The following is a 12,548-nucleotide window of genomic DNA, read 5'->3' on the forward strand; positions in this document are numbered from 1 at the left end:
CGCATGTATGAACTTTTCTTTCTTTCTCTTCTCAATCTTTCTTTTCTTTTTCTTTATTTTGTTCTCTCTATCCCCTCTTTGGCACAGCTTTTCCATAACCCACATTATACGACTGCTCACTGTCGAACTATTTGTCAAAAATTAATAGAGGACTTCCTATTTTCTATAGGATAAAAATTTTAAAAGACAGCTTGCAGGGCAGAAACTACATTTCTCCATGTCTGTTACTGCTGTACTGTTTACAGATCACCAAGGTGGTGCTCAGTAAAGGCTGGCGATGTCTTGAGTGTACGGTGTGCGAGGCTTGTGGGCAAGCCACAGATCCTGGCCGCTTGTTGCTGTGTGACGACTGCGACATCAGCTATCACACATACTGTCTGGACCCTCCTCTGCAGAATGTTCCTAAGGACAGCTGGAAGTGCAAGTGGTGAGTAACTCTTTGATCATTGTGCTCAAATGGGCTTCAAGCAGTAAGTCTTTTAAATTAGAACTGAACTGGTGCCTTGCAGAGTCACATTCCGGTTTACTTAACTTCACTCTTTCCCAATTTATGACTTTTTTCTGTGATGCTTTCTTTAAGGCTAAGCTAAATAATTGTCTAATGTAACATATGTGGCCTAATGTTTTTTTGTTTTTATCTCTATCCTCTTGGAAATAATTTGGACTAAATAACCATTGTTTTTCTCCCATCTCCTGCAGGTGTGTGTCCTGCACGCAGTGTGGTGCAACCACTCCAGGACTGAGGTGTGACTGGCAAAATAATTACACCCAGTGTGCTCCCTGTGCCAGCCTTACATCATGCCCAGTCTGCCTGGTGGACTACAGCGAGGGCACCATCATTGTTCAGTGCCGCCAGTGTGACAGGTCTGTGTTGTTCCTGCAGAACTGTCATGGAAGGAATGCAGAACCCTGACTAACTCTCTGGAAACTATCTGAACGTCTTCTCCTCTCTGCAGATGGTTTCATGCTTCTTGTCAGAATCTTCATTCAGAAGATGACGTAGAAAAGGCGGCAGAGAGCAGCTTCGACTGCACCATGTGCCGAACATTTAAGACCACAAAAGGTGGGAGCGTAGTGATTTAGCACAATGTTTTGTTTTGTTTTAAATTAAAGCAAATGTGTTGTGTTTTTATTGCCACATGTTTAATAATTATTTTGTTAAATTACTGAGCTGCTTTTGTACTTCTTGGTTCTGCTGCAGTTATGACAAAGACAAGAGATATCACCGAGCCACTACTTGTGACACAGACATTTTCCAAAGCTAAAGATTTTGGTAAGTTTAAAGCAATCCGGAGGAGATGGGTATTTATTTTTGAAGTATTTAACCTGTTTTTCCGTTTTCTGTTCAGATCTGTCTCGGACCTACACCCAGGATGGTGTTTGTTTGACAGAGTCAGGACTTTGTCAGCTCCAGAGCTTGTCTGCTGCTGCGTCACGACGACGGAAACCCAAACCAAAGCTAAAGCTGAAGATTATTAACCAGAACAGCGTGGCCGTGCTGCAGGCCCCCGTGGACCCTCTCTCAGAACTGTCTCGAGACGAAGACATGGAGGACAACAGAGGTATCCATGATCTCATACATCCTGCATGTAATCCCGTTGTACCAACCCATTTTAGGAAATTAAATCTTTTAAAAAATGTGTTTATTTTTGTAATTCAAATAAAGAATCTAATCTTAAGATTAGATATGTTTCTTCCACTAAGAGGGACACATTTCAAGGGTTTATTTCTGTTCTTTCATAGCTTGTAAATAAAGAAGACCCATGACTCGGTGTCTAGCAAAAATAGAACATTATAGAAAATAGAGAAGCAATTTTTTTATGCAGAAATATTGGCCTAATGACCAGTATGTCTACGTATTGCATCAGTGTGTTGTGGCATGAAACACACTGATGCACTGCCATGCTGTTATGGAGGCCCAGGTACCTTTAATAGCAACTTTCAGTTTATTTTGATTATTGGTTCTGGTGTCTCCTGTCTTCCTTGTGATGGGAGTCCTCAGGTTCTCTATGGTGTTTAAGTCTGATGAGTTTCTGACTAATCAAGCACAATGATACTGTGTTCATTAAAGCAAGTATTAGTACTACTGACAGCGGAGGCAGGTGCTGAGTCCTTCTGAAAAATAAAATCAGATTGCTTGTGCAACTTTCTGCCCCAGTTTTTTCTTCCACTCAACTTTCCATTAATATGTTCGTATACAGCACACTGTGAACAGCCAGCTTCTTTAGTAATGACCTGGTGGTGTCGGTGACTATCTGCTTGACAAATGTTCAGCTGGCAATAATCATTGTGTGAAATAATCACGTAAAAAAAAGCAGCTGATATATTAGCATGTCCTCAATGTAACTAATTAAAATTTCACTTGTTTGCTATAGTAGTCTTTGGTCTGTCTTGATCAATGTACATTTAATAGAAAGATATTCACTCTTGGACCTTGTGCAGTTGAAGTTTAATCAGGTGAATATCTTGCTATGGAGTGGGGTTTGGACGAAACTGACCCTGTTACTGTTTTGAGGGGCCTGACTGGGGTGTTCTCAGCTGCTGGGCTGTCACTAATCATCACTTCTCTACCTCTTACAGAGGCGGAGCTCCTTGATTGCGAGACAAAGTCTGACTCAAGCCTGGAGCGAGAGCCAGCGGAAGATGACTCCAAAGGGGCCGACGGCGTCAAGAAGAGGAAGAGGAAACCGTACCGACCGGGTAGGGCACCTGATCCAAGGAGACAGCTCTCCTGAAGCATAAAATGGTGCAGTACATGCCCAGCGTTGTAGCTGCAGAGTTGTGCTGCCATCTCACGGCCTCAGATGCACAGAGGGCTCTGTCGGGTGTTTTCAAGCCTGCATTATTTTGCCACTTTACAGAGACAATAAAAGGCTAGGCTTTAACCTAGTCAGCCTCAGTTTTGAAGAGGAAAATTGCACTTAAATGTAAGTTTGCGAGCAAATCTGTTTTTGCTTTGTTATCAGGCATTGGGGGGTTCATGGTCCGTCAAAGAAGCCGGCCAGGCCAAGGCCCAAGCAAAGCGAAGCGAGCCCTCTGCAGAAAAGATTCGTCTGGCTCTGTGTCAGAGAATCCCATCGGTAAAGATGAAGGTCAGTGCACCAGAACTATGCATATAATTTAAATTTGTGTCGTTGAACTCATAAATTTCTGAAATAATGTTTTGTTTTCAGGTTGGACAGAAGCCCAGCCAGATACTCATTTGGAGGAGACGCCTTCTGGACAAGAGGTCCCGGAAAAGATAAAGAAACGCTACAGGAAGAAGAAGACCAAGCTGGAAGAAGCTTTTCCAGCCTATCTGCAGGTCAGTTATCTGGAGTGTGTAATGGTCTATTTTACAAAAAAATGGTGGTATCTACCACTTATCTGTGTATTATATATGTATGTATTAATCTTTTACATATATAATATGTTTATATTCTCCAGTTGCATAAGGTGGAAAGTAGAGCCACATGTTCTCATTCTATGTCATTGTGCACTGCTGGTCAGCTGACTTCTCAGGCTTTTCCCTGCTCACAGTAAAGTTTGGCTGTGAGGATATTTATGGCTCATAACATGTAGAGGGGCTGCTGGCTTGGAATGTCAAGATGCAGCAACCAGCACCGTTTTTAATCTGCAGCATGTCTAATTAAGAAGCTATCAGTTTATATGCCTGATCAGTATTAATTTTGATTGCACATTTTTAAATTTGTCTTGCCCTGTTTTTGACTAAAATCAAATTTAATTTTGGTTTATAATTTTAGTTTTTAAGATGCTTAATTCGAGCATTGCTAGTCATTTTAGTTGTTAGTCTAATTCTTTTCAATTCACTCTTTCTATATTTCAATCTGTTACAAGTAAGTGTCATAGTTGTGGAATATTGTACAGTACAGAGAAAGGTTTACTTTGGTCCCAGTAGCTACTTTCTTCACCTATGTTGCCTGTCCTGGATTTCATGTCCTGTCTTACTTGTATCTATTCTGTCCAAGTTTTTGTCCAACAGTAGCAGATTAATGTTGAAAAACGTGTCACATTCTGCACAAAGGCATTTTGAACCTGCTAAATTTAGCTGGTGTTCACGTACAAGGTTCCTACACAGTCTCAAAAAATGTAGAAAAGTTTGAATATTTACTGGCCCATTTTTTCAGATCTCATAGAAAATAAGTTAATTGAGTGTGGAATGATGTTGGATTTTCCATGCCATATTTCGGTATTAGAACTACAGAAAAATATTGATTATTATTATTATTGTAACTGTAATAATCCATATATAATTGCCATGGCAGAGATAATGTAGCTTTTGTGTTTCTCAATAAAACCAAGTAGTTTGTTCATATTTTTTTTGGAAATACATTAAAACGGTTGGTTTTTTTTAAACTCAAGATTATCATTGTGTGAGAATCTCTGCCTCTTGTTTATGCCTCCATGTAGCCAGAGTTGGATGTTGTAGTTTAATGTGTGGAATGTGTTGCCAGAATAGGCAACACATTCCATATTATATGAGTTTTAGTATGCAAATTAGATAAAAATGTCAGTGAATTTAACATTTGTTTTCCTTTTCAAATGTACAGTTTTAAGGGGAAAAAAATAAAAAAGTCAGTCTGTTTTGAGCTACGTCTTTCTGAAAATCGTTCTTTCACCCCTGGGGAAGGCAGGGAAAGCATAGTAAGTTGCATTGAAACTACTTTGCCAGTATGCGCCCTAACCCCCTCTGTGGGCTTTTTGGAAAAGATGGAACATCATAAAGTATCTCTGAGTAGAGCATGCTTGTCTGCTATCATAACTTTTTTAAATGGTTCCTTTCTTTCTTGTGAATTGACATACAAAGGCTTAACTGTAGATGGCTGCTTGTCCCCAGCCAGTATCTTAGTGTCACTTTGTGTTGCCCAAAACCTCGATAGGTGATGTGCATTAAGCTGTCACTGCCACTCTTTATCCCACCACATTAAGGAGAAAACCTAAAAGTCTTACACAGTGAAGCAGATTCCATTAATTATTGAGATAACACGTTGAGCTTGAGCGTCTCAGTGCAACAGTGAGCACTGTTCCATGTTCCTGAGGATAGCTGGGATGTAGCTGATTAGTGGAGGTCGGTCCTGAGGGGTCAGAACCATGTGACTGATGGTTTGGAGGAGGAGGACTAGAGGAGGGCTCTCCAAAGTGCAGCCTGGGGGTAGATGTGTCATGTGCAGCCTTTGACCACAATTTAAATATGATCTAAGTTTAGCCCACTAGCACAAAAGGTTGAGGCAGATATATGTATAGGTTTTAGGGTGAGTCTTTTCCCTGATGAGGGGGCTTTCGGAAAAGACACAAATTCAAATGTTCTTCAAATTGTAAATGTAATTTACGAGACAAAGTATTCATTTTTTTATTAAAATATCAATGAGTACTATTTTATAATTTAATTTTTGTGGTCCAGACATGCTTTCTACTTGACCTGCTTGCCAAAAAGTTTGCTGTGTTTAGACTTTCAGTACAGTTGTCGAGGGCCATCATTGTGTATTGCAGTACAGCAGAACAATGTTTGTTACTTTTTTCCTATACTGACCAGAAAAAAAAAAAACAATGATGCTGATCTTTTTACCTTAGTTTTATTCTATTTGTAAAAAAATTTTTCCAGCAATTTTTCTCTTTTGTATTGTCATTCTCATCTTTATGAAATAATCACTCGCCTCTGACGGTGCTTATCGTCGTCGCCATGGCGTTGACTGGTCCTGTTTGTTGTCTTTCTCAGGAGGCGTTCTTTGGTAAGGACCTTCTGGACAAAAGCAAGCAGAGTAGGCAGCAGGGGGTTGAATCAGGCTTGCTGGAGGACGGGCAAAGCTACGTGGAGAGGAAGCAGCCCATTTCAGGCTTCTTGGACTCAACATCAGACCCGCTGCTAAGTGCATCAGCAGCATCCGTTCCTTCCAGGCCGGCAGCACCACGTATGTATAAACAATAATTTTGTTCCAAGCGATTAGTGGTGATGTAATTCACGCAGTGAATGCAATGTTGCAGGATAAATGTTGAATATATGAAGAAAACGGGTTTGTTTTTGATTACAAATTTCTCTCCTCTGTTCTTAAATACACGGCATTCCATAACTACTTATAACGCTTGAACTTAAATCACTTTATTGCATCGTGACCACATACTTTAATGTACTTTATCGGGATTTTATTTGCTCACCTAACTAATGCATGATTTGAAGTGGAAATGAAATGATACATGATTAAATATTTTCTTACAAAGAGATTGTGGAGCCACCTTTCACTGCAGTTACAGTTTCAAGTTTTTACCAGCTTTGCACATACAGTATGTAGAAGGAAATGTTTCTTTTTTTGTTCTTTGCTAGAAAGCTCAAGGTCACTCAGGTTCAAGGCTCGTGTCAAATTCACATTAGATTTACTTCTGGACTTTGATTGAGCTGCTGTCACTCATAGCTCTGTCTGGATGTTTGCCTGTGCTGTACTGGTGGGACATAAAGCTCAGTTTTTAAGTGTTTTGAAGCCATTGATATGTTGTTTTCCAGGATTTGCCTCCTGTTAAATGGGTCCAATTTGCCCCCCTTTACAAAACCATCCTCTCTGCGTGATTCTGCCACCTTCAATATGGGAATTATGTGTTTGGAATAAAAGGCAGGGTTAGTTTCCTCCACACATAACATTTTGCTGGCAAAGTTGAATTTTGGTCTCTTCTGACCAGAGCATCTGGTTAATCATCTGTGGAGTTAGGCGAACAGTCATTTTTTATCTTGTAGGTCTACAGTTGGGCTGTGTTCATTTTCCAATGATATATCGGTTGGTTTTCTGTGAAATCATGAAAGTTTAGGATGTTATTTGATAGCCTGACCCTGCATCATATTTGTCCACTTTTCCATTGACCTTCTTTCTGTGTTCCCTGATCTCTGTGATGCTGTTGGATCCCCAATGACCACATAACAAGTTTCTGAGGCCTTCAAGTAACAGCTGGATTTGTGCTGAGATTAAATTATAGGACTCTATTTTTCCAATTACCAATTATTGGCAATGATTTACCAAATTGGTTGAACTGGATTTTTTTATGATTTCAAAGAATAGAGAGCTGAATACAAATGCACTCATAACTTTTCCAATTTTTATTTATTTGTTTTCTTTTTATTATTTAAAACTATTTTTTCAATTTTTCAAAATAATACATTCCACCAGATAAAATCCCAATAAAATACTTTAGAGTGTGTTGTTCTAATGTGACTTTCTTTCTTTATTTTAATGTGTGACGTAAAAAAAACAAACAAAAAAAAACTGGCTTTTTGTACAAAACATGAAGCCAGAAACCAAAATGATAATTTGTCTAAAAGAAAATAAAATAAAAGCTGTCAACATTGAGCAAACCTATTGTATGGTAGCATTTAAATAGTAACTTTTTGCAAGCGACAGAAATTAAGACGATCATGCTTCTACTGTTTTTTAATCTTGTGGACTTTACTGAAGGATGCTTGATGGTACTGGATTCCAAAAAGCTTTTTTTTTTATTATTATTATTATTTTAAGTGATCCCCTGTCAGTGCTGACCTATCAACCACCATTTTGAAAAATTATGATTTGATTTCAATCATTCTAACTGAACCCGCTGACGCCTTTTGTCAACATTTGTGACTTACAGTCTCAGTAGAGTTCAGCTATCTATCTTCAAACCTGTTTTGTATTTTTAAATCACATTAAACTCCATGTCAGTCAGATATTGTTACGACCTCTTCTGGGGGGGGGGGAACGGCTTTTGAAAATTTGAGCTCATCCAAGGTTTAATCAACAACAAGCTCTACATGTGACATCCCAACAAGCAGCTCAAGATCCCTCATGTCAGTTCATCATCATTTATTATTTGTGACACTTTGGTTTTCCTTTTTTTTTTTTCCTTTTATTTCTTTTCCTTCATCTGCAGAGACGACAGAGGAACCATTAGTTGATCTAGCTGATGTTCTGAACACTGGTGCAGACATCTTGGGAGTGCTCGGAAAGCCAAGCGGTGACTCTGGTGCGTCAAATATCTCACAGGCAGTGACAGTGACAGAATATATTAACAGTCACCTATGATGGGTTCATGTAATTCTCTACTACTCCTTATACAGAAATATCCCCAGGGGACATGTTTGTTTTACTTTCTTCACCTTTGTGATTTTCTTTATTGCCTCATTTTGATTGTTCATTTTGTTTTTTGTTTTTAATCTTTTGTTTAGTTTATTCTGTCTTCACCATTTTATTTTACTTGGTTTTGGGTTCTTGTAGGTCTTGATTTTTGCCCCTTCAAGGTTGACAGCTCACCTCCTCCTTTTGGTAAGGGTGCTTTGGCCTCCAGTTCTCTGCTTTAGTGCATTTCTCCTGCAGTGTGTGTCTCTGTTTTGGGTGTGCATGTTTAAACACTACAGTGACTTCATACCTAGCTTTTCTTTTTTTTCTCTCTCTCTCTCTCTCTGCCATTTCAGATTGCAATAACACTCATGAGCTGCTTAGTATCTGTCTAACACACCTTCAGTTTTTGCCCAAATGTATTTGGTGTGCCAGTCTTTGTGATCGTGAGCCTTCAAATATCCTCTCATGAATTCATATCTGGCTCAAAGAAGATTTCTTCAAAATGGGAAAAAGAAACTGACAAGGGCGTCCTAGCATTCAAAAATGAGCAGTCTAGAGAGTGAAGGGCCTTGACAAATGTTCTTAGTTTCTGAATCCAGTAAAGGGCCTCTATCTTCATGCCTTTGGCTTCCTGACAAAAAGCTGTGCAGTACATTTTGCGGGGTCTTTATGGAATGAAAATTGTGGCAATCTCTAATTTTAAGCGCTCCTGGGAGCTACAGTGCGTCAATTTCTTATACAAGTTTTATGAAATGATTTTTCAAAAGCAATCTTTTCATCACATGAAAAGTGTTGAGGTGTTTCGTAAAAACTGAGCTCGACTTTTAAATAGTTTAGTTTTAATTGCCTTTCTACTTAAACAAGTTCTCATGCATTGACTCATTTAAAAGCAAAACCTGTGGTGACTTTCTCCCCCCCCCCCCTTCTGTGTTACATCTTTCTTTGTTTGTCTGTCTGTGTTTCCACAGCTGGACTGGACATTGGGCCACTTGCAGATGGCTCCCCGGTAGCGCCCCAGTCTCAGACTGGCCGAAGGACGCCTCGAACCATCCCAGAAGAACCCCTGGACGGCATTCTTAGCCCAGAGCTAGACAAGATGGTCACTGATGGTCAGTGGATTTTTCTGTCAGATAAATTTCTGAGACTAAAAAAAATATCATAAGTTAATTAACAAAGGCAGCTTTTCTTCCTTAAGATGCTTTCTAGTCTTATGTCTTGAAAGGCTCTTTGAAATGTAGATCTGTGAATTGTGAATTTGACATTTGAAAATAACTTCAGCATCACTGTAACCACTAAACCAACCATAACCATATTAGTGGTTAGCATAGTTTCTATTTCAAAAACAGCTGTTTTCATGTATTTATTTTCGACAGGGTAGACATGTACTTTAACTCTGAAATTTCATAAACACTTGCAGTATTTGATTTATAAAATACTTTTTATCTGAATCTTCAGTGACAAGTTGAATAATGATGTTTTATGATTTTGCTTTCTTTTCAGAATCAATTCTCAGCAAATTTTACAAAATTCCAGGTTGGTACTTTTTTTAATTTAATTAAATTTTTTTTTTTACATTTTTGCCCACCTACATGTGCAACTCAGTGTTTAGCAAAGAAAGAGAACCAAAATAAATCAATGTTATAATATTATTAATATATTGATAATAAGTTATTTCCCAGATGCAAAGTAGCTAATGAGTTTGAAGAATAGACTAGAAATTTTACTTGATGAAATATTAGATGAGGTGCATTACTTATATGCGCAACATTGTGTTTGCCCCTCTGTTCCAGAGCTGGAGGGCAAGGATGTGGAAGATCTCTTCACTGCAGTCCTTAGCCCAAGCACGAGCCAACCACCTCCACCACAGGTGCCTCACCCTCACGTCCCAGGATCCCTCCCTGCTACACCTGGCACTGGTATGCCTCATCATAATGCAGGTACACTATCCAGTCACTTTGTATTTATTTCAATGCAAGCATCACATAAAGGTTTTTAAAACAATAAATGCTTCATATTTGTGTCTATTATGTGCGCAGGTAACCCAATGTTTCCAAGGATGCCAATGATCAATGGTATGAGGGGACCAAACGCACGCTTCCCTGCAAATCCCGCAACAGGACCTTGCATCCCAGAAAATTTCTCCCCTCTGAACCGCATGCCTTTCACTGACAATCCAAGGTAATGCTCAGCTTGCTGTTAATAAAGCTCTTATTTTGCTGTCTCTGACATTGAATGATATTTCTTGAGCCGCTGTTCTTTTTGTTGCAGGGATCGTAAATTTAATCAGATGGCCAGAGAGGCAGTTGGTCCTTGGCCAACTTCTACCCACGGCCCTGGCCCTCCACCTCCCGGGTCTTTGCCTGATGGGGAAACCGAAGCCATGTCAAACGCCCAAAGGAGCACACTCAAGTGGGAGAAAGAGGAAACGCTAGGGGAGCTTGCCACTGTTGCGCCCGTCCTATATACAAATATCAATTTCCCCAACCTTAAAGAAGAATATCCGGGTTAGTAGTTGGTTCAGAAGCTTTTATTTATCTTTCCAGATTTATTTATTTCAGATTCATTTMTTTGAGCATGTTTTGCTACTGCATTATTTAATTTGCATTTAATTTCTTTGTTCTTCCAACAGACTGGTCTACAAGAGTAAAGCAAATTGCTAAACTATGGAGGAAAGCTAGCTCACAAGACAGGGCCCCATATGTGGTAAGATCCCTCTCCTCTCTCTGGCCTCCTGCTTTTTGACAGTGCAGTGAATAATCCAGTCAAACCTTTTAGACTCTTCAGACGAGAACAACAAAATTGCTTATCTTCAGCTTAAGTAAATTGCTATATTTTTGGAATAGTTTACCCTGATAATTAAGACTGTACTTTATCAGTGCATTTTTTCCTTCACGATTTGAGACTTTTGAGGTTTGATTAGAGAAACTGCTGTAAATGTGACAAGTATGTGACAAGTATGTTTCTACTGACCTTGAAGGCGTTTCATACTCACTTTTATAACTGAGGATCTAAAGTAGATTTCTGTAATTTTGCAAATTGTCTAAGGGTGTTCAGTTCCAGTACTCAGGAACCAGTATCCTGCATGTTTGAGATGTAATCCATTCACATAGCACATTAGCAGCAGATTTAAATGGCTGAATTCAGCAGAGTCTGTGGTTAATAAACCAATAATTTGAGTGAAGTGTATTGAACCAAGGACACATCCAAAACACGCAGGACACTGGCTTCTGATGACTGAAGTGGAAAACCTTCCCCTGTAGTTTCAAGCAAAGAAAGGGCGCGTGTGCTTCCTTTTTTATGAGCTATTTGTCCTGTCATCTGTGCAGCTGAACAATAAAAATTAGAATGACATGTTGACAGTCATTGTCTCCCACTGTCTTACTGAATTTTAAATATCTTTTGGGAAAAAAAGATTGTCATAAAAAATTTGATGTGTGTTAGTTCTGGTATTTAACTTTATGTATAATATACTAATGTTAATTCAATCTATAATTGTAAAAACAGGGATCAGATGTATTGTGCAGCCCTTACTTAGAAGTCAATGTCCTGTTAAAAACTCCACTTTAATCTTTATTTTTAGTATGAATGGACAGTGGAGCATACACTGGGATGTTGATGTAGCCACCCAAACAGAGTAACTGCATAACTTGGCTTCAAAATAAGTTGCTTTTTCCAATAAAAGTAGGCGTTCAGTTTCACATGTTAAATTCCCACTTCAAGCGGTTTAATTTCAGAAATTCTTTTAACCACCACAATGTCAATCCTGTGTCTTTGCTCGTCTATTGTTATTCACAAAAACAATGAAAGAAAAGAAAAACCCTAGTTTGATGGAAAACCTTATAAAACTTAACTTCGCCTGTTGGCATTAACAAAAATAAAAAGCAAACATCCTTTTTCTTTTTAGGTAAATAACATTTTACTAATTACCTAATAACATAGAAACTGTTTTTTTAAACACTTTCATTGTGTGAACCATATCATTGTGCTTTAATTTAATTTTTACACCTTTTCTACAGAGAATTTTGTCAGACCCGTAGTTATGAAATACTTATGTGAYGCCTGTATTTGTCAATGTGATTGATTTTGCTGTTTAGCAAAAGGCAAGAGATAACCGAGCAGCCCTGCGCATCAACAAAGTCCAGATGTCGAATGAGACGGTGAAGAGGCATCAGCCGCAGCAACATCCCCCTGAGGTGTTTGATCCCAACATACCACTAGACACAGATCTCCTCTTTAAAGACCCTTTGAAACCAAAAGAGTCAGAGCATGAACAAGAGTGGAAGTTTAGACAGGTAAGAGTGTATGCAATGAAGTCAGAGAATGCAGCGCCAGGTCCACTTTATATAAAGACAGCTAAGAAGTGGTCGTTTATTAACGCTTCCTAAACATCTGCACTATCCTTCGCATTAACCGTGATGACATTGGTGGTTAGTAGGTCCAGTTCATTCTTGGCATGAGAATAAATTCTGCATC

General features: G+C 38.9%; 1 protein-coding gene across 9 annotated transcripts in view; it reads left to right on the forward strand.

The window, feature by feature from the left end:
• kmt2cb (lysine (K)-specific methyltransferase 2Cb) overlaps window positions 1-12,548 on the forward strand; it is a 76,686-nt gene that overhangs the window by 41,377 nt on the left and 22,761 nt on the right. For 5 of the 9 annotated variants that reach the window (XM_017309999.1, XM_017309998.1, XM_017310000.1 and 2 more), the window contains 18 exons: window positions 246-427; window positions 700-864; window positions 957-1,063; window positions 1,202-1,273; window positions 1,350-1,562; window positions 2,581-2,700; window positions 2,967-3,092; window positions 3,174-3,304; window positions 5,717-5,909; window positions 7,888-7,980; window positions 8,232-8,279; window positions 9,044-9,184; window positions 9,576-9,608; window positions 9,866-10,012; window positions 10,112-10,253; window positions 10,344-10,579; window positions 10,705-10,778; window positions 12,170-12,367. In XM_017309999.1, coding sequence (XP_017165488.1) covers window positions 246-427; window positions 700-864; window positions 957-1,063; window positions 1,202-1,273; window positions 1,350-1,562; window positions 2,581-2,700; window positions 2,967-3,092; window positions 3,174-3,304; window positions 5,717-5,909; window positions 7,888-7,980; window positions 8,232-8,279; window positions 9,044-9,184; window positions 9,576-9,608; window positions 9,866-10,012; window positions 10,112-10,253; window positions 10,344-10,579; window positions 10,705-10,778; window positions 12,170-12,367 — 2,421 coding nt within the window. Of the gene's footprint in view, window positions 1-245; window positions 428-699; window positions 865-956; window positions 1,064-1,201; window positions 1,274-1,349; window positions 1,563-2,580; window positions 2,701-2,966; window positions 3,093-3,173; window positions 3,305-5,716; window positions 5,910-7,887; window positions 7,981-8,231; window positions 8,280-9,043; window positions 9,185-9,575; window positions 9,609-9,859; window positions 10,013-10,111; window positions 10,254-10,343; window positions 10,580-10,704; window positions 10,779-12,169; window positions 12,368-12,548 lie in introns of all 9 variants that reach the window. The other 4 variants (XM_017310002.1, XM_017309997.1, XM_017310001.1 and 1 more) reach the window with 4 other exon arrangements.

The sequence above is a fragment of the Poecilia reticulata genome, linkage group LG17, assembly GCF_000633615.1.
Source record: "Poecilia reticulata strain Guanapo linkage group LG17, Guppy_female_1.0+MT, whole genome shotgun sequence".
Lineage (NCBI taxonomy): Eukaryota > Metazoa > Chordata > Actinopteri > Cyprinodontiformes > Poeciliidae > Poecilia > Poecilia reticulata.